A 25,745-nucleotide genomic window follows, 5' to 3' on the forward strand; every position below is an offset into this window, starting at 1 on the left:
TTATCATGTTTTTTGAAAGGTGATTATGCTGAAACTTTTCTTCGTGAGTTGGGTGGATGTAAACAAGATGTCATTATTTGCATCATTCGTTTTGCGAAGATAATTGTTCGACGAGGTATTTTTATTTTTTGATATGAGATGGTTGTACAGTATATGCGATAAATATGATTTTGATTTTTGTTTGTTCGATAATACAGGGTGTTTCTTGGCAACTACGTCGTATGATTGCACACAAGTTATTCTAAATTCGCCATGCTTCGAGGTCTATCAGTTTCGAGAGTTGATATCCAGTCGTTAGACCCTGATGTTACGAGTTCCGTGCTTATGTTTTTGGAATTATTTTATATCAATTTTTATTTTTAAGTTTTATGGTTTGTGTTAGATATCGTATGTGATTTGAATAAAATTTGACTTTTGACGCAGTGTATGAAAATAATATTTTTTAATTATTATTTTCATGTATGGATTTCGATGTTCATAGTTATCCCCAAAACGCCTGCGTAACGAAGTATAATATAATTGTCCACGAAAAAATATGTGATATAATTTATTGAGATGGTATGTTAAATAACCATATTTTTTGGGAGAATATTCAAGTTCTAAGAAATATAACGATAGTTTTTTCGGTTTTCGTAAAAATATTAGGAGAATATATTTGTTGTAATGCAGAGGTATATTTTTAGGATTAACTCTGCATATTTGGAATAAAAAATAATTATTTATAGGTCCGCGTTATTGTAATGTAGAAGTATTTCAATAGTATTGTAAAATTATCACGAAAAATGTAAATTTTCGATATTGGAGTATTATGGTGCATGAGAGAATATAGGCATATTATCGCGAAGAATAAGTAATGTTAACATTATCGTGAGGTTTTCTATTTCGAAATTCTTTTTATTACCAAAATCTCATTTTATTATGAGAAGCTAAAATGTATATTTTGCATTATCGCGATATAATATTATATATATAGAGTTTGTTAATGATTGTGTATTTAGATCACACATTTTTTTTTTCTTTTTCGTGCTATTCACCAGAAAAAATGAAACGTAAGCTTGGACGTCCTCAGAAAAAAGGTTCATCTTCGTCGATTGCTCCAAATAAAGGTGATATTTTAAGTAAATTACATTTTTAAAACATTCACGTGTTATAATTTTGCTTATTATTAACTGGAATTTGTAGGTGGTAATGCTAAGAACGCACGATATTCTCCTACCAGTGTAACCGATATTGACCAACTTGGAGGTTTGTTTCGTTACAATATCGATGAAGTTCCTGATCTAACACCCCAGCAAATTCGTAATGCACAACATAGAAGAATGCATATCATGCGTGAGAGGAGAAAAAGAGAAGAAGCTATTGGTTTGATCTTCTTTTTTAGTAACTACAATGTAGATTAATAATGATATGCCTGTTTTACACTTACTATTTTTTCTGTGAAAAAAACAAACGATCTTTTGGCTACTTCTATCAACTCCGAAGAGTTTGCTTGCTTTATTGCTACTGATTCTGAGTCCGATAGGGATAATGATGAAGACTCTATGTCGGAAAGTGAGGATGTGGAAAACCAACGCCTGGTAATAAAAAGAAAGGAAGACCCAAAAAACGTGCTAAATCCTCTGATTCTTGTGATGAAGATGCAACCGAGACCGTTGTTACTAGAACAGATTTATTGGAATCAGTTAGTCCTGGTCTGAAAGATGGAAGTTATGGTTTTAATTGGAGTAATATATTTCATTTAATACATAATATATAACTATCATGTAATTAATACTAAGCAATGAATATTATTCTAATCAGGTTATTACGACGATGGTGATCCTATATATATATATGTGGTAATTGCAAAGCTTATATGTGGTATGGAGAGAGGTTGGGTAAACGATATCGTCGTGGGAAGCCTATATTCTCCATATGTTGTGGTCAGGGTAAAGTCGTTCTTCTACTTCTTAAAACCCCTCCGAATTTGCTATTAGCATTGATTTATAATGATGGTGATTTGCGTGATCACTTTCGTGAGTTTATCCGGGCGTATAATATGATATTTTCTTTCACTTCTCTTGGAGGAAAAATACATAAAGAAATCAACGACGGGAAGGTCCTTACATTTTCAGATGAGTGGGGAGAACTACCATTCTATAGGGGATTTGCTACCACCTCCTGGAAAAGAACCAGCCTTTTTACAGCTATATATATATGATACTGGAAATGAAACATCTAACCGAATAGCTGCTTATGGGTATGATTATTATTTAATCATTTAGATCAATTTTAAAACATATATGTATTGTTATTAAATGTTATGTGGTTCTAACTGTCATAAGAATTTATTTTAAAAATTTTATAGGAAAATAGGACCGACTGATAAATTGCGAGAGAAGGTTGTTGAGAAAATAACAAAATATGCTAGATAAACATAACAAACATGTGGATGCATTACGAAACGTTCGAAAAAGGTTTGATCCTAACGATGATAGAAGCCGGTTAAGGATAATTTTAAAGCATGACAGGAAAAGTGATGGAAGGACTGAGAATCTACCAGCTATTAATGAGGTTGCTGCATTGATACCTAATGATTTCGATCATGAGATAGATGCACGTGATATCATCATCGAGTGTAAAAAGACTGGGAATCTCAAAAGGATTAGTGAACTACATCCTGCGTATTTGCCTTTGCAATATCCATTATTGTTTCCCTATGGCGAGGACGTATTCAGACTTGGTATCGATATTGGTTTTGTAGATACCCAAGGGAGGAAAAGGTTGCATATTACTATGAGAGAGTTTTTTGCTTTCCGCATAAAGGAGAGGGTTGGCGAGTCACCAATCATCCCTTTATCTGGAAGATTATTCCAGCAGTTCTTAGTGGATGCGTACACGATGATTGAGACTAATAGACTACGCTTCATTTCAATGAATCAGTCTAAACTTCGTTGCGAAAATTATGACAAGATAAAGAAAACTGTTGATGAAGGTGACACTGATCTTTCTGACAAGGGTAAACGTATTATTATACATTCTTCTAATATTGGTGATACAAGGTATATGGTGCAACATTATCTAGATGCGATGATTACTTGCCAGCATTTTGGTTTTCCGGATCTTTTCATAACCTTTACGTGTAATCCCAAATGGCCTGAGATTACCAGGCACCTAAACAGACATAACCTGAAGCAAGAGGATAGGCCAGATATATGTACACGAGTGTTCAAGATGATACTAGATGATCTCATGCACAGACTCACTAAAGAAAATGTGTTAGGTGTCGTAAAAACCGGTATGTTTTATTAAACTAAGTATCTTATTTCGTTTAGCAAGATATTGTCCATACCATTGCTAAATTATCATGCTAACTAATCTTTTAAAAACTAAAATTTATTCGTTGCAGCGATCTACACGATTGAGTTTCAAAAACGGGGACTACCTCATGCACACATCGTTCTTTTTTTAGAGGCTGGTCACAAGCTACCAACTGGTGATGACATTGATAAGATAATATGTGCTGAGATTCCTGTTAAAGATATTGATCCAGCGCTGTATGAGATAGTAGGAGATGTCATGATGCATGGACCATGTGGTGCTTTGAATAAAGATAGTGTTTGCATGGCTGAAGGAAAATGTACAAAGTATTTTCCAAAACCTTTCAGTCCGATCACTAAAATAGATGATGTTGGATATCCTATATACAGGCGACGTAATGACAAGAAAGTTATCGTTAAAAAGGGTATTGAATGTGATAATGGATTTGTGGTTCCTTATAATAGGAGCCTCACACTGCTTTATAGGGCTCATATCAACGTCGAATGGTGTGTACAGTCTCGATCAGTAAAGTATCTATTCAAATATATTCATAAAGGTGCTGACTACATCTGTGCAACTATCAAGAATGATGATAAAGAAAACGAGATTAAGAAACACTTCAACTGTAGGTATGTTTTAAACATTTTGTTCACATATTTTATATCTTTGAAATTCCAATCTTCCATTATTTAATAATGTCTTTCTATATAGGTATGTAGCACCTTCAGAGTCTACGTGGAGAATTTCGGTAATCATACTCACCATCGCACGGTTTCTGTAGTTAAACTATCCTTTCATTTACCGAACCAGCAAATGGTCATATACAACGAGGATGATCCAGGTGACGAGGTTATTAATCGTGTCTCAGTTGGTATGTCAAAATTCATTGCTTGGATGGAGTGCAACAATAAGTATGAACTGGCGAATACGAGATTTGTGTGTAATAGACCAAATAGGATATGGATGCCACGATCAAGGAGAGTTGCTCTTGGTAGAATCACGTATGTACCCATTGGGGCAGGTGAAGCGTATTATTTAAGGCTTCTGCTTAATTTAGTCAAAGGACCACGTAGTTTTGACGATATAAAAACGGTCAACAAAGTTCTACATTCTTCGTTCAAAGACGCTAGCTATGCGTATGGATTATTGAATAATGACAAAGAATATATTGAGGCCATCAATGAGGCCGGATTGTGGCTTTCTGCCAATTATCTCCGTTGTCTTTTTGTGATCCTGCTCACTACTCATAGTATATTCATTCCTTCTAGAGTTTGGGATGCTACATGGCAGGTATTATCAGATGACATCATATATAATTACAGAAAGGCTGCCAGGGATCAAAGTAAGTCGTATAGTTATTGTTTGCGTTGTTGTTATTATATATCTTTAAGATATTGATAGCTAATTTATCTTTTGTAATTTTTTTGAAATTGTGAAGCTGTTAGTCTATCTCAGGAGCAAGTTAAAGACTTTACTCTGGTCGAAATAGAACTTCTTTTACGTGTAAGTGGGAGATCTTTAAAAGAATTCACACCTATGCCGTTTCCTGAAGATATTACTCTGGAGTCACGTGATAATCCTCTTATTCGGGATGAGAGGAATTACAATCGTGAAACTCTTAGATTTAGAAACGAGCGGATGTTAGCCACTGTAACCAGCGAACAGAGAAGTGTTTATGATGAGATCCTAGAAGCAGTAAATAAGAACAAAGGAGGTATGTTCTATGTTTATGGTTCTGGAGGTACTGGTAAAACTTATTTGTGGAGTCTATTAGGATCTGCTCTACGTTCCCAAGGTGATGTTGTTCTTAAGGTTGCATCGAGCGGGATTGATGCGTTGCTATTAGAAGGAGGCCGAACTGCGCATTCAAGATTTGAAATCCCTATCGTGGTTAATAAGTTTACCTTCTGTTCAATCAAGAAGGAGTCGAATCTTGCCGACCTGATAAGGATTGCTAAACTCATTATATGGGATGAGGCGTTGATGATGAGTAAAGACTGTTTCGAGACTCTAGATAGAACGATGCGTGACATATTAGAAGTTGATAAGCCCTTTGGTGACAAGGTCATTGTTTTAGGAGGGGATTTCAGGCAAATATTACCAGTGATTCCAAATTCCGAGAAGACAGAGATACTTATGGCCACTTTGAATTCGTCACCTCTGTGGTACAAATGTAAAGTGTTGAGACTTACACAGAACATGCGACTTATAGCTGGAGATAATAGCCGTGCGATGCTTGAACGAGCTGCCTTTACAAAGTGGATCTTAGACATTGGTAATGGAATGATAAATGATGATGGAAGTGGTGAAGCCGTGATTGATATTCCTGATGATATGTTGATTAAAGACTGTAAAGATCCTATAAAAACGATCGTCAAAGAAATTTATGGGAGTTCATTTTCGAAAGAGACTGATCCTAAGTTTTTCCAAAATCGTGCCATACTGAGTCCAAGAAACGATAATGTAGATACGATAAATGATTACATGCTTTCAAAGTTGTCGGGTATGTTTATTTTATATAATACAACGATTGTTTTGTATATAACAGGTGTTGAAAGGACCTATCTTAGTTGTGATAGCATTGATACGGCTGAAGAAGTTGTCAATTACAATGATGCATCTGAAGTACCCTCGGAGAGTGTAGCCAGTAAGAATAAAGGTGGTTCCAACAATATGATTTATACCGAGGAGTTTTTAAATAGTATCAAGATGTCTGGTTTCCCTAATCATGTCCTGAAGTTGAGAGAGGGTACTCCTGTAATGCTTCTAAGAAATATCGACCCTAAGAATGGGTTGTGTAATGGCACAAGACTCATCATTACTAAGATGGCTAATTATGTTCCCCAGGCTCAGATAATAACAGGTAGCAAGGTTGGTGAGAAAGTACTGATTCCTAGGATATTCCTCTCTTGAAACTTCCTTTCAGATGAGACGCAAGCAGTTTCCTATCACATTAGCTTTTGCAATGACTATAAACAAAAGCCAAGGACAGACACTCGAAAAGGTTGGTTTGTATCTTCCAAGGCCGGTATTTACTCATGGGCAACTCTATGTCGCTGTGTCGAGGGTTACATCCAGGGAAGGTTTGAAGATATTGATCACCGATAAAGACAACAAACCACAAAGCAAAACATTGAATGTCGTCTACAAGGAGGTTTTTGACAATATATGATAGTTCTTTTTACTCTGTTTTGTTTTGTGGTTTTTTGTCTCTATGTATCTCGAAATATGTTAGTTCTTTTTATTATATAAGACCATTACGTTCGGTTTTATAGTTTTTACTAATAGATTTGATGTTTTTCGATTTTTCACTAAGTTGGATCTGATGTATTAAGTTTTATAAAAAGAGAATAAACATTTTTGTTGAGAAAATAGTTTTATATCATGTATTAAGTTTAGATTATCTATTATCGTAAATGGGTTTGTAAAGCCCATATATTACATTATATTTGATTGGTTTACACTAAAAGAATGTTACTAATGGATATGGGTACCGACAATTATTTTTATTGAACCCAAATATTGTATATAAATTGGAAGTTGTATAGATAGTCGGTTTTATCAATCTGATTCGTTTTTTTCATATATATATATATATATATATATTACTCCACCATGTACAATTAATCAGGTTTCTTAATGTTTTCTTTTATTAATGGTTTGATCTCTGACGTTTAACTGTAGTTGGATATTCCAATGACAAACTCAATTCGATAATATATTTTAACGAAACCTAAATTGTAGCATATTATTGGGCATCTATTGACATTTCATATGATGAACATTGTCACGTAGTTATAAATATCGAGAATGTTTCAAAACCAAATTATCATGTCATCGAAATAAACTTAATAGTTTTTAGAAAACCAAGTACGTACTGTCTTTAAAGTGGTCATTGCAAACAGGAAAAAAAAAACATGAAATTGATTTGAAACTGATATGGTTCTTGATTAAACTCCAGACCTCCTCTTTTTACGTTCCTTCTCCTCTCCCTTTAAGCACAGACACAAACAATCCAATTTAAATTTTTGAAAAATTATATAGCTTTAAACTAACTCAATATTATACTTAAACATGAATTGTTTCTAAAACATAGAGTTCAATGGGCAATCAATAACAAAATATAATGACTCAATAACATAGATTTTAGACAACTTTTTATTATTAATCTAAATATATTTCTGATTACTTACCCATTCGGCGGTATCCATGTGTCGAATTTCTGTCTCCACAAAACCGCAACGCATGCACTTCAACCCTATCTTCAGATCTAGAATCAGATCGTGTTTTCGTTTTGTGCAACTTGCTTGGGGTGTCTCATTAGATGTGTTGCCTTTGTCATCCTCCATAAGTAGATTATACAGATTTTACAATTCATTGTGTAAGACATGATTAAAATAAACTTTAGTGAAAATGATATATTTTAGTCTTCTGTTTGGCTTTCTGATTTGATGCGGTGAGTAAATGAAATTGTTCCCATAATTCTTCTTGCTCTATCTCGGAATCTGTTGGTGAAGGTGGTGACTTAGGTTCCACGACACCGAATCTCATTACCAATGGTGGGGGATTGATGATCAACAAGCCATTTTCATTGAATTTTTTTTTCGTTTGTGTTCGCCATGTTCTTATGATACTCTCACAAACGATAAGGTTACTTATAAAATATTTTAAAGTTTTTTGAAAAGAAACCTTCAAGTCAGTATTTATAAGGTATGCAATAATAATCAATTTTCTCATTTTTCAATTTCTTTATGGGGAAGATTATGCGACTTTATGTTTGCACCTAACCGTTTGACTTTCCAGGTTTCCTGGTTCATATAATTTTAAGGAAAATTCCCCAAGTAGATACATAAAGTTATAACATATAAGTCTACATAAATGTCATTTTTGTTATGATGTTGTATGAATATATCATTTCCTAAAATATTGAAACATAAAATTGTCAAAATAACATAAGCTATAGAGAGAGATCATATTATTTTATGGAAAGTGTTGCAATTTAGCAAAGTTTTATATTTAGTAAAATAGTATATTACTTATTGAGGTTGCGTGTATCTTTGGTGAAACTTAAAACATGGAATATATTATCTCTAGTACGTGAAACGAACAAATCGGTCAATATCGATATGGAAGTGTCTTGATATAAATTAGTGGGATTGTTATTGGTTTTGACAATAAGGGGCTTTAAATGGTAACTGTTCAAATTTTTTCTTTTAAAATAATTCAAACGAAAATAAATTTATAAGAAAGAATAACTGTCTATTCAACTGCATAGTCTGTCATTTTCATATTTAACACACTTTCTCATACTTCGTCACTTTTAGTTTTCCTCTTTATAGAACTCATTCAGAGTTCTCGATCAAAAAAAAAGAAAAAAAAGTTTCTAAAATGTCTGATGTTGTCGATGTTGCATGTTTGGATACTTACAAAACAGGGTGGTTAATATCTGTCAAGGTGGTCAGGCTCTGGAAGCATTCAACATTCTTCGGAAATACTATCGAGATGGTTTTGTCTGATATCAAAGTATGTGTCTTTTTTTGAAGTAATTCTTTTATGTTTTCTATTTATTATTCACTGATTATTTTTGGCTGTGTTATTTTTCTAGGGTACACGGATCGCTGCAACCATTATGCCAAACAAGTTTCCCACTCACTGGAAAGAAATCAAATAGGGACAGTAGATTCGGATTTTCAACTTTCATGTTAAAGAAGCAACTGGATCAATGCTTACAACGATCAATAAACATCGTTTGCAGTTAACTTCTGTCACTATTATCACCCCTATTCGAACGAGGTCGTACAATTTGTATCTCCATTGCTTCCGATTTTATGATATTGTGGATCGAGCCATTCCTTTTGACTATCTGATTGGTAAGAATTTCATCTTTAACTTTTTATAAGAATTAATCAAGTTTATCGGTGTGCATGATAATTTCTAAACATATATGTTAAGTTTTATAATAGATTTAAATTCAATTTATTATTTCGTTTATTATCAGACATTATGGGAACTATTGTGAATATGGGTCCACTCTGCAATGCAAGTAATGATGCTTATGAAGAGAATCTCGCTTATCTCCGATTTGAGATAGTAGATGCACGGTATTATGAATCATGTCCATTGATTTATATGTAAAAGACTGTTAACATATAAAGTCTTAACCAAATATTTTATTTTTCGTATTATTTTTTCTTGTGGCAGAAGAGAAGGTCGGTTAGCATGTTATGCCCGTGGTTCTCTAGCAATAAATCTCCATGATGTATATCTGAGAAACACATGTGAATCGGTTGTCTGGGTGTTAAGGTTCTGGAAGATGACAAATGGCCAAGGTATATACATATTTTCTCATATATTTTCTTAATAATATCTGGTATAACTATATCAATAATATTAAGTCATGATTGATTAATGGGTCCAGTATATCTGCATTTTTAGATACCTTAATAACCAAATTATATTCGGATATCAAAATAATAATAAAAAATAATAATACAATCATGAATTCCTTAATTTGACAATGATTTATTGGTATGAAAACATTAATATACACATATGTTTTGTCTTTGAATTAAAACAAATTTTTAAATCATATAGAAAGAAGATATACATATATAGATTGTGTTTTGTTATATTTTTAAAAAAATATAAAGTTGTAGATAATTTGTTTTTTAGTGGTTGTGATCATATTGTATTTGTATTTAATATATTATGTTTTGTCTTTGAATTAAAACAAATTTTTAAATCATATAGAAAGAAGATATACATATATAGATTATGTTTTGTTATATTTTTAAAAAATTATAAAGTTATAGATAATTTATTTTTAGTGGTTGTGATCATATTGTATTTATATTTAATATATATGTATGTATATATATATATATATAACAGATAATGGAAATCGTTTTAAAAGACTCGGTTTAAGTAAACGGTTTCTAATGAATCGTCATCATTATGCGTAATATTATTTTTAAAAACATTACGTGTATATATAGATGATCTGATAAAGACTCGATGCAACAGAACATAACTACTTTCTGATATTTTATTCTCTCTAAACATCTGACAAACATGGGTAGTTATGATTTGGTTCATGAGATGAATGGATGGAGAGATGACTGGAGGATTGTGGTTAAAGTTTTGAAAAAGTGAAGCGTGAACTATCCACAGGGATTACCAGGTCTTGGCTTCATTATGACCGATGAGAACGTTAGTTTTATTATAAACTAAACTCTTTAGTATTAAATCTCTGATTCTGTATATTACTTTATTGTTTCTATAATTTCTATATTTTTTCTTATGTTGTAGGGATGCCGAATTCAGGCAATTGTTCACAATCAGATGTTCGGGTATTTCGAACGAGTTTGCCATGAAGGTCACTGGATTATGTTATCTCGGTTTAGTCTCAACCGATTGCTCAGTAATGATTGCGATAAGATAACTAGACACGATTTTATGATTACTCTGACTGACGATACAAAGGTTTCACGTATAATACCAATATCTAATAAGGCATTCCTCAGTTTCGTACAATTTTAACAGATTATCAATAATCCTTTTGCTCATGAATATCCTATTGGTTAGTATAATCATATATTGTTTATTTGTTTTTTTTGTTTTTTTTTTGAAAAATTCGCTGTAGTTTTACTGATATGTGTGTTTATTCAGATTTGATTGGTGTACTTGACATTGTAAGAGATCTCATACCAGTTGTGCAGACAGATGGAAAAATTGTCATGACACTTTGTTTTTCGTCTTAAAGACAATGAGTACGCGCATTCTTTATATTTTCTATTGCTTATTGTTATGATAATTTAGTTTTACAATAACTCTATTATGTAATTTGAAGGGATAATACATTGAAATGTATCGCACATGGCTCATTAGCATCTGACATAAAGGAACAATGCATAGGATATGATGGTCCATTTGACGTCTGTGTTTTAACCGATTGGTGTGTTACGAGAACTGGAGGTATACCCTTTAATTTGATATAACTCTAAATAATTTGAATTTATAGATAGCATCGTGCGTATTGATTCTTTTTATTAGAAGAAATTACTATCCAAAATCACAAAGAAGAAGGTCTTTTGCGTTTCATGACTGCTCCTGGAATGGATGAAGTTTCTGAATTTCGGGCAAAGTAAGATAATTATTATGACATTAACCTTACTCCCTTAATATAGTTTTTTTGTAGTACTATATTGTTTACAATTATTCTTAAATATAAATTTCAGGACTTGGGTGAAGATACGAAACGAAGTGCATAGAAACAGTTCTTTTTTAGATATGTACTAGCTATAATTTGTATTTTTATAATTATCTTTGTTATCATTTTTTTTTTTGGTTTTTGGTTATTGATTTTATCATGTTCTACTAAACACTATGTTTTATAAATAATATGATTTTGTAGCATCTATGAAAGAAAAAAATAAGAATCTAGAAACAATTGTTTTTGTTTATTCACTGAAGAAATAATTACTTGGTTGAATTTACGCGTTCTTGAACACGATAACAAGTCACCATCTTTAAAATATATATGTAGATGTTTATAATGGGATTTCATCAACGAAGTTTTAAAGCAAATGGGGTTTCACTCAACATGGATTCAGTGGATTATGCAGTGTGTATCTACGGTGAAATTCTCAGTACTTATAAACGGTTCACCAAAAGGACAAATTATCCCAAGCAGATGAATAAGGCAAGGTGACCCCCTTTCACCTTACCTTTTTATTATTTGTGGAGAAGTTCTTTCAGGGCTATGTCTCAATTCAATGAGGAGAAGAACACTTACCGGAATAAGAGTAGCCAGACGGAGCCCCATGATAAACCATTTGCTCTTTGCGGATGACACCATGTTCTTCTGTAAGTCAAGCACAAAGAGCTGCACAGCCTTGGTCAACATCCTACAAAAGTACGAGCAAGCATCAGGACAGAAAATCAACTGTCAAAAGTCAGCTATCTCTTTCTCAAGGAAAACCTCTCAAGCTGTTCGAGCAAGAGCAAAAAAAATCTTGGGAATTGAAAATGAAGGAGGCGTAGGCAAATACTTAGGTTTACCTGAGCACTTTGGAAGGAAGAAAAAAGATCTTTTCAGTTCCATTGTGGACCGGATTAGACAGAAAGCATCGCAAGATCAACGAAAACCCTTTCAAGTGCAGGGAAAATGGTTCTCCTAAAATCGGTTTTGTCCTCGATACAACTCATGCGATGTCCTGTTTCAAACTACCCGTTAGTCTCTGTAAAAGAATCCAATCGGTGTTAACAATATTCTGGTGGGATGCTAATTCAGACACAAAAAAGATGCGTTGGATTGCTTGGCATAAGTTAACAAAAAGTAAAAAAGATGGAGGATTGCGGTTCCGAGATATACAAACCTTCAATGATGTGATGCTGGCAAAATTGAGTTGGAGAATCCTTATGAACCCAGAGAGCCTGCTCCACCGTATCCTAAAAGGGAAATACTTCATGGATAAAACCTTTCTTGATGCCCCAAAAACTGATATATCATCGCATGGATGGAAAGGAGTTTTAGTGGGAAGAGACTTACTAAAAGAGAAACTGGGGAAGGCAATCGGAAATGGCAAGACAACAAGTGTATGGGAAGAGAATTGGATATCCACTTCTTCAATCTGCAAGCCCATTGGTCCAGCCCCTGCACATGTCTATAATATGAAAGTATCGGATTTGATTGTGGAGAACACTAAGGAGTGGAACATTGCTATTATCAGGGAAATCTTACCACAATTTGAAGAGGAGATCATGTGCATCAAAATAAGCCACACTGACGTAGAAGATAAACTCATCTGGACGCCACAATCATCCGACATCTACACGACCAGATCAGGCTACTACTCCGCAGAATCTACAACGATCACAAGCGCATCCCAACCAAATAACCTCGAGGATTTTGATTGGAGAAAGGAAATCTGGCATGAAGCCTGCTCTGAGAAGCTTAAACTATTTTTTATGGAAGCTAGTGAAAGGGGCATTACCGTTGGGGAACAATTTAGTCAAGCGAAAGGTCATCCTGACCTCATCCTGCATCCACTGTGGAGCACCGGAGTCTGAAATTCATCTCTTTTTCCAATGCCCTTTTGCGGTTGATGTCTGGAACCTGATCCCGTTTAGCAATACAGTCAACATCTCCCAGCTCGTCGATATCAAAGCAGGAATCCGGAGCTTGCGTCTTTTCACATGCCTTCCCCCTACAGGAATCGCGAGAGGTCCCCTATATCCTTGGGTCTTATGGAGCATCTGGACATCAAGGAACAAGAGAGTCTTCAATGAGAGGAGTTTTACCCCCTTAGAAACAGTATCAAATCTCCTCAAAGGAGCAAGGGAATGGCAGCTAGCACAACCAGAGAAAAAGGACTTATCTGGTTTAGTGAGAAGATCATGGAGGCCCTCATTCCTGAGAAACTCGAGCCGATGCTTTGTTGATGGATCATGGAATAGTGCATCTCTCACGCGGGGCTGGGGTGGATCTTCAAGGATGAGATCGGAAACATCCTGACCCAAGGATCGGAAGCACATACATCGGTGGGATCTCCACTGATGGCCGAAGCCCTGGCCATGCGAAATTATTCAAATCGCTTCAGATCTAAGTCTGAATCGCCTATGCATGGCCTCAGACTCTGACATACTGGTATAATGCATCACAATGAAGAGAAGTATGACCGAGATCTATGGCATCCTTCAAGATATCGATAGATTGCAAGCTCACTTTGATGTAATCAGTTTCCAGTTTATTCCTCGTGAAGCCAATTCTTTGGCAGATACTCTAGCAAAATCATGTAACAGGGCCGTTTCAGTGCCACGGGCCATTACTGGGCCGATCTAATTGAATGAAATACAAACCTTTGATCAAAAAAAAAAAGATGTTTATGATTTAGCTAATGTAAATTTTCTTTACAATAAATTTGTCATTTAAAATATATAGATGGTGTTATAATAAACAATTTTAAGAATTGGTAACAATGAGAATTGGAATATTAACATAATTTTAAATAGAAAAACCTCAATATGTATATATATGTATTTATTTTACTCAAAGATAATATTGTTTTCTTATCTATATTTATTCTGAAATGTTAATATTCTTAATTTTCGGTTATAGATTAATATAAAATCATATTTTTTCTTATAAATATACTCTAAATTGCATAACTCTAAACGATAGTCATCACGCAATGGCGGATTATGATTTTGTTCGTCAATTGGACTCTCAAAGATCCGACTGGAGAATTATAGTGAAGATACTCAATAAATGGGTGGTGGATTACTCGGACGATAATTGAAGTCTAAATTTCATTATGGTCGATAAAAGGGTAAATTTCATTAATCTATAATGGTATTTGTGATATTTATTATTGGTTATGTTTATTGTTTTAACATACACTAATTTGTTCTTTTGTTGTTCTAATGTTATCGTATAAACCTCTAGGGTTGTAGAATACAGGCTCGGGTAAACAATCAGATGATGGAGCATTTCAATCAAATATGCAAAGAAGATCAATGGTTTATGTTGACTGGATTTCTTTTGAATTCTTACAGCTGGACTAATATCCAAAGTATTACAAAACATGATTACATTATTACACTGATAAAAGGAACAACGATTTCACCAGCTTTACCATTAACAAAAAATTCGTTCTATAATTTTGTATCATTCCTCTCGATTTATGAATTCCCAGATGCTCATTATTATATAATTGGTAAGAATATTTTGGTATCTTCTTATAATGCAAAATTTTATAGTTTGCACTAATGTCTTTATTTTGACTAATTACAATCGCAGATTTGATTGGAGTCGTCGAAGATGCTAGATATTTTACTATTACATACCCGGATGGAACGACTTCATCATCAATTCGATTTAAGATAATAGATGACGAGTAAGTATATCTCAAACTATATGTTTTTGAAGTTTAACTAACTAATTATTAACTACATTCTTTGTCAAAATATAGGGAGTTTATGCTAGAGTGTGTGCACACGGTGAGTTGGCAACTGAAATAAGAGATAAGTGTAGAGAATACGAAGGTCCCTTTGCTATATGTGTGTTAACCGATTGGTGTGTAGCAATTGACGGGGGTATGTTCTCTGATGATACATCAATTTGTTATTTATAAAATTGTTGTATATAACATAACAATATTCCAATATATATGTTTTAGAGAATGTGTCTATCAAGGATCATGATGATGATGGTGTGTCCCGTTTTATCACTGATTCACCTATTGATGAAGTTTTAACCTTGCGCAATAGGTAAGTATGTTTCTATGTGTTGTTTAAATTGACTTATGAAAAAAAAAAATTTCATAAATTTAGATCTACATGATTTTGTTATTGAAATTTCAGGATTAGAGAGAGATTATATGGGCTGGATACAGATGATATCTAATGGATTGGGCCGATTAAAAGGATTCAAAATCGATAATCCATATATATTATTAGTTTTGTTAGACACTTTTTTTTGTATTTACAAGTCTGTTTTGCGATTATTAATAAATAATAATTTATTCTAATTTGGGTTTAAATTACTCCTTATAGATATAATATACATTGTATTGGGAAATTTACTACTTGAGTACGATTATGTGCTATCGTGAGTTGATTATTTATGAATGATTGTCATTGGATAAAAATAACATTATTCTTATAAATTGGATTATAAACGATATTAAATATTTTTAATAATGTTCTGTCAAAAAATAGCGCATGTTGGATGATTAAAAAGCATGTCAATAACATATATAACTGATTTGATTCTAAATCTGTTTGATGTAAACGATTTATTATGTTACACTTAAATTATATATCATCTGAGCCCAATATTTTTATACATCTTATGGGCCAAAAAATTTCGTGTTGTAACAAAAATTCGACTCTTCCTTTAACAGATAAACCGTGTAAACCAATAATCTATCTAGAATATTCATCATAAGTTGCAACTTTTCAAAAATGGAGCATTTTTAGTTTAAAAAATACATAAAATGCACTGATTCACGCGACACTTTCCATAACCGTTATTTGGGTGTTATATATATATCCTCATTTCCTCATATCCATTGTTAAAAATAAACAAAAAAGCAATCATTCTCCCCAACTGTTTCTTTGGCTTTATAAAACATTATCCCCATGACTACATATAACTTTGTTGATGAGTTACATTCATGGAGACGAGATTGGAAAATCCGTGTCAAAGTTTTGAAAAGATGGAATAAACCTGATCGTCAAGGCTTACCAGGACTGAATTTCATTTTAGTTGACGAAAATGTAAGTATTATCTAATATGAATATATAACTGTTTTGTCTATATTTATTGTTTGTTTGATCTCTTTGCAAATTTCATTGTATATAGGGTTGTAGAATTAATGCTTCATGTGGTAACCTCGCCTTTCCATATTTTTACCGTGTTGGGACCGAAGGACGATGGCTTGAATTGTCTAAATCCGGCTTGATACCATCTGAATGGAAGAATGAGGGAAGAACAACGAGACACAATTATCAGATCATTCTCAATACTGGGACAGAAGTCTCAAGTCTACGACCATTGACAATGGATCCCTTCATGAAATTTGTCCCTTTTAGTGAGATATACAGAATTCTTTACGCTCAATTGTATCATGTTGGTAAGATTAACTTCTAATATTCGTTTCAGTGATTTCATATATAAATTTGTACATATATAGAAAAAAAAATGAATTTCGTTTATGATAAATATTTCTCTCATAATTGATTTGTAGATCTCATTGGTGTGATGGAAAATGTTAGCGACATTGAAACAGAGAATAACCCTGATGGAGATATTATTCAGAAAATAACTTTCACCATCACAGATCTTGAGTAAGTTTATATTTTCTCTCACGATCACTATGTCTTGGTAACAAATTTTGTAACTTAAATTGTTCAAATCAAAGGGATGTGAAGTTGAAATGCATTGCATACAGGGACTTTACCGCTGATATCAAAGAAAGAACCAAAAGGTTCACTGGTCCTTTTGCGGTTTCTGTCTTAACTGATTGGAGTGTAAATAAAAAAGAAGGTATGGATAATCAAGCATATGGCATTATTATTTTCATTTTGTGCAATATATGTTTTATATTTATTTTGCATGTATATTTCCTAATAATAATTTTATACGTGTAGATGAAATAACTATCCATTCACATGAAGCAATTGGTTTTTCCCGTCTTCTCCTTGATTCCACTACGGATGATGCCCTGAATTTTAAGAGAAATTAAGTAATCTGAAAATTATAATTGGAGAGTTTTGTGTGTGAGCCAAAACTCGCACAACCAAAAATTTGTAAGGAAAAACTAAGGGATCCGAAATTTCTAGGGTAATCGCAAGAACAGTAAGATCAAAAGAAGGTTTTGTTTGCTGTGAAAGTGGTTTAGTCTTATTGCTCTCGAGTTGTGAAAAGTTACAGAATGAATTGCATACATTGTTTTTTTATACTAACTTTCTAAACTGCCTAGCCGAGAATCTCGGGAGAGATTTTAGGAATATTTCCTTATCGTTTCACGCGGCCACTGCCTCAAGGCATCGCCTAGGGTTTTTATGGGCTTTCTTCCTTCAGGACCTCGGTTCGGCCCATCTCGAAAGGTAACGGCTTGGCCCACTCTCCTTCCTACACGGCTCGGCCCACCTTCACTGGTGTACGGCTTGGCCCATCTTTTCTCATACGCGGCTCGCCCATTTCCTCCTAACGGCTCGGCCCACTTGAGTTTGGCCTACTCCTCTCATGCGCGGCTCGGCCCATACTTAATGGATCGCTGGTTCTCCTTGCAATATCGGCTCTCCGATATTCCTGAGGTGGTTTAAACCGATTGGGGTGAAACCGACCCCAACAGTTAGCCCCCCAGCTCGTCAATTTAAGAGGTGAGAATGACGAGATTTATTATTCCTAGTCATGGGATTAAACCATCGAGCTGAACATGTCGCGGGGTGATCACAGGCAAAACGTATCGGGAACGAGATTGCCGAGCCGTTATGGAGGCGAGGTGACTGTCATTAGGGACAGTGCCGAGCTGTTTTGGCGGAGGTAACGACAAGGCGTTTTTTCGAGAAAGTTGCCGAGTCGTTTCGTTTTAACGACGAGGCGTTTATGTCAATAAAATTGCTGAGCCGTTTTGTGTTAACGACGAGGCGTTTATGTTAATAAAATTGCCAAGCCGTTTCGTGTTAACGACGAGGCGTTTATGTTAATAAAGTTGCCGAGCCGTTTCGTGTTAGCAATAACGACGAGGCGTTTTGAGAAAGTTGCCGAGCCGTTTCGTGTTAATGATAACGACGAGGCGTTCTTATGGAATTGTCGAGCCGTATCGACAGAGCATGGTTCGGTTCACACGGCTCGATGAGATATTCTCAGATAACCATAGCTGCGTTATGGGCTCGGTTTACCTGGGCAACTTCATACGGGAAAAGTTTAGCAGTCGTTAGTTCTTTCCAAGGCGTTTGGGTGTTGGCGCGTATGACGGACGTGCCAGGAAGTTATGCATTTGCCGCGGACTCCACGCGCCTTCATTTATTACCCTTGCGCCATCCCGAGGTCTACACGGACTCCACGCGCTGCAGTCGTCCTATAAATAGGTGAGCTCCTTCGTCTCTTTTCATAATCTTCAGATCTCTCATTTTAACTAAAAGGTAGCCCTCTCTTCTCTCTTCTTTCTCTCTCTAGTTTATTTATTTTCCGGCTAGGGTTCCGAGGTCTCCGCCGTCTCAGATCTTTTTCCGGCGAACCTTTTTGTAAAACGCTGTAAATTTGGTACGAGCTGTAAAATATGTCGAGCCGTTCGGGTGATTCGCTTGAACCCCTATTCTTTTATGAAACAAGCCGTGCGGATGCCGCAGCGGGGAGCATGACGGGATCCTCTGAGGCATCTGTTTTGCCGAGCCCTTCCAAAAATTCTGCCGAGGCTCACGATGTGTTGAATTCTCCGAGCCCTTTAGGCACTTGTTCCGTTAATAACGAGGCGTCTGCTTCGACGAGTGGTCATCGAGGTCCTGTCGACCAAGAAGAGGTTGATTATGCCATGGTTAAGGCTGAGGAAGAAATTTTTCCTTTCGACCCGGTTGAGGCGAGGCTCGAATTAGAGCGGCTTATGGCATCACGAGGCACCTCTTCTTCTGGAAAGGGAAAACCTAAACGGGTAAAAAGGCAAAAACCCGATCCCCCCGGTTCTTCACTCTCTTCCCTCGACTCGCTCGAGGCGTTGCGCCATCGTTTTAGAATATCCAAAGCGGTTGAATTTATCGTTCCAGAGAAGAGTGACCGAGCCGACAAGCCTCCCGAAAACCATTTCACCTTATACGAGGCGTTTTTCGAGCTCTGCTTCCTATGGTTCCCAATCCCTAGAGTTATCCTCGAATACTTGTGGGAGCATAAGATTTTGATCGGGCAGATTATGCCGAGGGGTTTGCGACATATGATCGGCATCCTGGTTCGGAGCTTCGAATGCGGTGTCGACATCGAGCTCAGTCATCTGCTCAATCTGTTGGAAATCCGGAGAGCCCCGGGAGGAGGCAGATTTTATATTTCCAATAAGTCCAATCGCCGGATCATTGGCGGTTTTCCGAGCAAAGATCAGTTTTGGATTGAACGTTTCTTCTATGTTTAGGTGAATGAGGCGTCGGTGGGCGAGGATTTTGTAAATAAGATGAAGACCGTTTGGGGACCACTTGGTAGTCGATCCGAATCCTTGTTTTGGCTTGGAGCTTGTTATGGTGCGATTTCCATCTTCTAACTTAGTCGTTTTGATGTTGTTTTGCAGTTCAGAGTTTTCTTCCTCCTGTTTCCGACGACTTTTTCTCTGTTCGAGATACTCTTGCGGCTCGGAAGGTTAACTGGAGAAAGCATTTTTCTTTCGAGAGGGTAGAAAGAGCCCGAGCTATCTTCGCCGGGGTATCCATCAGTTCCTCTTCATCAAATTCATCAGGAGACACGCGAGAGAAAATGGTGATCATTACGCTCAGGGATAAGAAGCAACGCGAAGCCGAGGAGATTGCTAGGAGAGCTGAACGAGCAGCTCTTGCAGAGACCGAGGCGGTACCTCGGGATAACCCGCCAAGGCATGAGGGGGACGAAGTCGCCCGAGCTGCTGATGAGATTGCTCCCAAGGCGACGACGCAGGAGGCAGCGCCCGAGGTGGAGCCAGGCCAGATTGTTCCCGACACGTCTGGAGAAAATTTCGCGGCTCGGGATAAAACGCCGCTTACCTCGGCAATTCTGGCTCTTCTGAAACAATCGAGGCCACCGGCTTCAGATCTGCTGAAGCATAATTCCAGCAGGAAGAGATCGGCTATTGAAAAGGGTAAGGGTGTGGCCATCCAAAAAGACGAGCCATCCAAAAAGAAACGTAAATCCTATGCGAGCCCGCATCTCGTAAGCTGGTAATTGACAACCCGGCTGCTTCCGCGGTAATGTTCGCCCGCGTCAACAACGCAAACACTCGTCTTCCGCCTCCCGAGCAGTTGAGGCGGTCAAAATCCTATGCTGCCATGGCGCAGCGCAGTACCAAGGTACCTTTCTAATTTGCTTCTTCCTTGATTTCACGTAGTCTTTGAATCTAAGGAATTACCAATTTTGCAGTTTGTCGCGGCTATCAACGAGATGATGGCCGGCTATGAATCGGATTTGGTTAAGGACGAGCGCCGCTTAGAGGAGGCTCAGAAGGAGGCTGCCACGGCTAAGGGAAAGTTGGACGAGGCGAGGGCCAAGATTAAGAAGCTTGAAGAGGAGAAAACAATTCTCCGTGCCAACGTTGACAAGGTGTCATCCGTGGTGACTCGTCTTGAAGAATCCAGGAGAGCCAAAGGCGCCGAGGTGGCTTTGTTGAAGAGGCGCATTGAAGCTAACGATGTTTTATTCGACGCTAAAGTGAGGCGCGAGTTGACGGCTAAGTTTCAGGAGCGTCTCGCCAAAGTGGAGGAAGGTCTGGCCAAGCTGGAGAAGGCCAAGAGCGACGAAAACGAGCTGGGACAGATCAAAGGGAACCTCGCTTTGATTGAGGAGCTTCGGAAGCCCGACGGATCTTTGGACTCTGAAGAGGCAAAGCTGAAGGTTTGGGAGGCTGAGTACGTCGACGACGATGCGTATGACCGCATTGCGTCTGAGATCCGAGGAGGCCTGCTGTTCTCGCCCGTGTCGCCAGATTTCGTCGATACCCTTTTAGGTAACGAGCCGATCGAGGAGACGGCGGCTAACCTCGGTGTCCAGGATCTGAACGGGTCTAACGCGGGTACTCCTGTTCTCTCGAACCTCCTTGCTGAGCGAGAGACGCGTTCCGCCGCTTGATCACTCTCTTCCCTCCTTTGTCTCTTATATTCACCCTTTTGTACTCAGCGCCTGGATGGCTTTATCCTTCTTTCGAACTCGCATGTTTCTGTGATTGGTGCCTGGACGGCTTTATCCACCTGACTGTTGATTTGGCTATGGTTGTATTCATTTTTTTCCTTAGTCATTTTTGTTGGATTTGATGTGTTTGTCCTTGATGACTTATGAATTTTTGACTAAAAATGTTTGTTTGAAGCGAGTTGTCGTTGGTTGGTTTGTGGAGCTGGATCGCGAATGCTTTCGATCGCTTCCCTAGCCGAGCTTTTGGTGAAATCGATAGAAATGCGGGCTAAGGGGCGAGTTATTTAGGATTCTGTTTAAGTCTAAATCCCGAGCTGGGAGTTGATTCGTGGAGCGTCTTCGTTTTAGGTAGCTCTTAAAAGAAACTAAAGTTCCTTTATGCATTCCACCGTTAGTGCCGAGGCGTTTGAGTTAGGAAAGAGAGAAAAAGTGCGAGGCATTTCAGATCGGGTTTGGTCTTTGGCCGTTTGAAGCGCTAAGTTGGATCTCTTGTTGCCGAGGTTTACGTCCCGAGATGATATCAAAGTTTGATTATAGACCGGCGTTCCTGAGGGGGTGAATGTGTTTAGCCGGGTTTTAAGAGTTCGTTCTGGTTTTAGAGAAAGCGATGTAGTCTCGACTTATAATCTCATGTACGATGACGAACCGTGGTGACCGATATGTTTTTGGTCTTAAATTTGTATAGCCCGCTTGATTTTAATCCGTAGAAGATGTAACTTGCACCCTCGTCCTAGGAAAGGTGGTTAAAAGTCCATTTAGAGAACTTTGTGACTGTTGCCTCGCTGTGGCCAGCAACGAGGCGAGGTGTTTGGAGACTTAGTTTGCCGACGTGAATACAAGGACAAGTAAAAGTCTGAGGCGATAAAGTCACGAGAACTTGTCGAAGTGATAATATCTTGCCGAAGTGACGAATGAACGAATTAAAAATCCGAGGAGAATATGAAATAAGTAGTTGATTTAAAACGAATGAGAAAACTAGCCGAAGCAACAATGAACGAATTAGAATTCCGAGGTGAACATGAAATAAGTAGCAGGTTTAGAACGAATGAGAAAACTAGCCGAAGCGACAATGAACGAATTAGAATTCCGGAGTGAACATGAAATAAGTAGCTGGTTTAAAACCCACAGAAGATTAGCCGAAGTGGCAATGTTACTGGAGACGGTAGACGAGCTAAAATTGTAGAATTAAATGAAGGTATGTGTATACGTACCCACTCCTCCCCCCCCCCTTTTTAGGAGGGGAGACAGCTGAACCCGTCCGAGGACGGGCTGCCAACGTACCTTTTACAGGGATCAAGCCATCTCGTAGTTCATGTTGACCGTGTTGTCGCCTTAGTGATAATACTTCTTCAGGTGCATTGCATTCCACGATCTTGGAATTGCTTTGTCAGCTACCGTCGCAAGTTCGTAGACTCCTGGGCGAACTACTTTTGCAATCTTGTAAGGACCTTCCCAGTTTGCTCCGAGCTTTCCTGCATTCTTCTCGACAGTGTTTTGGAAAACTTTTCGAAGGACGAGCTCTCCTTCTTTAAATCTTCGACTGCAGACATTTTTGTTGTAGTATCTCGCCGTTGCTTGTTGGTAGTTCTGAATTCGGATTAGAGCCTAGTCGCGCCTTTTGTTGACCAAATCGAGTTCGTCCAGCATCATTAAGTGATTCAAGCCTTCTTGTCCCGGCAGAAGTCTTTGTCGAATACCTGGGAAATCCACCTCGGGGGGGATTACGCATTTCGCTTCATAGACTAGAGCGAATAGAGTTTCTCCGGTAGCTCGGCGCGGAGTTGTCCGATGCGACCAAAGAACTCCTTCGAGCTCATCTGCCCATCGTCCTTTCTTGGCGTCGAGCCTCTTTTTCAGACCGTCTAGGATCGTCATGTTGGCTGCTTCGGCTTGTCCGTTCCCTTGAGGATATCTTGGCGTAGATTTGCTCAAACGGATTTTCCATTTCTTGCAGAAAGCTTCAAAACGCGTTGAGATGAACTGAGATCCGTTATCGGTGACTATCTCGTAGGGGACCCCGTGTCTGCAGATGATGTTTTTCTAGACAAAGTGTTCGACTTGAGCATCCTTTATGCTTGCGTAAGAATCGGCCTCGACCCACTTAGAAAAATAATCCATGAGGACGAGCAGGAAGCGCTTCTGCTTCGATCGATCTAGAGGTCCGACTATATCAATCGACCATCTTATGAAAGGATAAGGTGACGAGTTCGATGACAGCAGCTCGGTAGGTTGGTGAATTGTTGGCGCGTGCCATTGACACTTCTCGCACTTTGCCGTAAACTTCTCGCAGTCCTTGACCATCGTAGGCCAGAAGTAGCCGTGCCGTTTTATCTTGATCGCGAGCGACCTTCCGTTGGAATGGTTTCCGCACGCGCCGTTGTGCACTTCATGCATGATCTTTTTTGCCTCTATTCCTTCGACGCATGTCATGAGCGGTCCTGAAAATCTCTATTTAAACACCTCGCCGTCGACGAGGACATATCGTGCGGCTTGGGCCTTTAACTTGCGGGCTTCCCACTTGTTGGTTGGTACTTCTCCATCGGCGATATACACTCGAATGGCTTCGAGCCATTCTTTGTCGCAGCCGTACTCCAGCTCGGCCGGTGAGGCGTCTTGATCCATAGCGATTGCTTCGTCATTCTCTGGTTCCTGCTCAGGGGGATTTATCAGCCGAACTCCTTCTACCTCTTCGATGCTAAGACGTTCGATGAATTTGACTGGAATTGTCCGTCGGAGATCCGGGTCTGAAGTCGAAGCAAGTGCTACCAAGGCGTCAGCCGAGGTGTTTTCGCCTCGGGGTATTCGTGTGAGCTCGAACTCGTCGAACTTTTGCACCAACTCTCTGACCACCTTGAGGTAAGCTCCCATTCGTCCGTCCTTCGCCTCGTATTCTCCGTTGAATTGACATGCTACGAGCTATGAGTCACAAAAGGTTCTTATATTTCGAACTCTAATTCCCGGTGCTAGTCGTATGCCGGCGATCAGCGCTTCGTATTCTGCTTCGTTGTTCGAGGCGTAGAAGTTCAGGCGAAAAGACTGCTCCAATATTTCTCTGGTGGGAGAGGTGAGACGGATTCCTATTCCCGAGCCTTGTTTCGACGACGAGCCCTCGACGTGCAGCATCCATACTTCGTCTGGGGTTGGCTCGTTCGTTGCTTCGGCCGGAAGTTCGATGAGAAAATCTGCGAACACCTGTGATTTTGCAGACGACTTATTCCGATACTCGATGTCGTACTCACTCAACTCTATGGCCCACTTGGCGAGCCGGCCGGATTGGCTCGGGCTGTGTAGGATTAAGCGCAGTGGAAGTGTAGCGAGCACAACAATCGAATGTGATTGAAAATACGGACGCAGCTTGCGAGCCGAGACTACGACGGCTACGGCGACTTTCTCGATCTGGGGGTAGCGGGTCTCGGCGTCGGTCAGTGTCTGGCTGACGTAGAAAATGGGTTTTTGCTCGGATCGGTCTTCTCTTATAAGCACCCCACTCACAGCTGTAGCAGATACGGCGATGTAGAGGAAGAGAGGCTCTCCTTCAACAGGTTTCGCCAAGATCGGCGGGATTGCCAGATAACTCTTCAATTCATGGAAAGCTGCTTCGCATCGCTCGTCCCACTGGAATTTCTTATTTCCCTGAAGGGTGTCGTAGAAAGGCAGGCACTTGTCGGTGGAACGGGAGATGAACCTGTTTAGCGCAGCAACCCTTCTTGTGAGCCTTTGCACTTCACGCTTCGTCCTTGGAGAGGGCATCTCGATTAATGCCTTGATCTGTTTGGGATTCGCTTCAATGCCTCGATGAGTTACCAGATAGCCGAGGAATTCTTCTGAGGTGACCGCAAATCTGCACTTCGCCGGGTTTAGTTTCATGTTGTGTTTGTTCAACTGCTCGAAGCATTCTCGTAGATGCGTGATATGGTCTTCCTCCTTGAGTGATTTGACTAACATATCGCCGATGTATACCTCCATGGTTTTTCCGAGCTGATCTGCGAACATTTTATTGACGAGCTGTTGATATGTTGCTCCTGCGTTCTTGAGCCCGAACGGCATGACTTTGTAGCTGTATATCCCCCGATCAGTTATG

General features: G+C 38.3%; 2 protein-coding genes across 2 annotated transcripts; both read left to right on the plus strand.

Moving 5' to 3' along the window:
• Positions 1–1,042: 1,042 nt before the first annotated feature.
• Positions 1,043–6,472, plus strand: LOC112088357. Its single transcript, XM_024158616.1, is given in 10 exon segments — positions 1,043–1,106; positions 1,183–1,362; positions 1,523–1,577; positions 2,511–3,277; positions 3,389–3,929; positions 4,012–4,048; positions 4,111–4,642; positions 4,739–5,803; positions 5,849–6,209; positions 6,211–6,472. Coding segments are annotated over 10 exon segments (3,864 nt in total).
• Positions 6,473–19,091: 12,619 nt separating this feature from the next.
• On the plus strand, positions 19,092–20,704 carry LOC112088364 (uncharacterized protein At3g60930, chloroplastic-like). Its single transcript, XM_024158626.1, has 3 exons — positions 19,092–19,751; positions 19,929–19,992; positions 20,082–20,704. The coding sequence occupies exons 1-3, from the start codon at positions 19,092–19,094 to the stop codon at positions 20,702–20,704; spliced, it is 1,347 nt and encodes a 448-aa protein (XP_024014394.1).
• The last annotated feature ends 5,041 nt before the right edge of the window (positions 20,705–25,745 follow it).

Source organism: Eutrema salsugineum, unplaced genomic scaffold (assembly GCF_000478725.1).
Source record: "Eutrema salsugineum unplaced genomic scaffold, Eutsalg1_0 scaffold_8, whole genome shotgun sequence".
Taxonomy (NCBI): domain Eukaryota; kingdom Viridiplantae; phylum Streptophyta; class Magnoliopsida; order Brassicales; family Brassicaceae; genus Eutrema; species Eutrema salsugineum.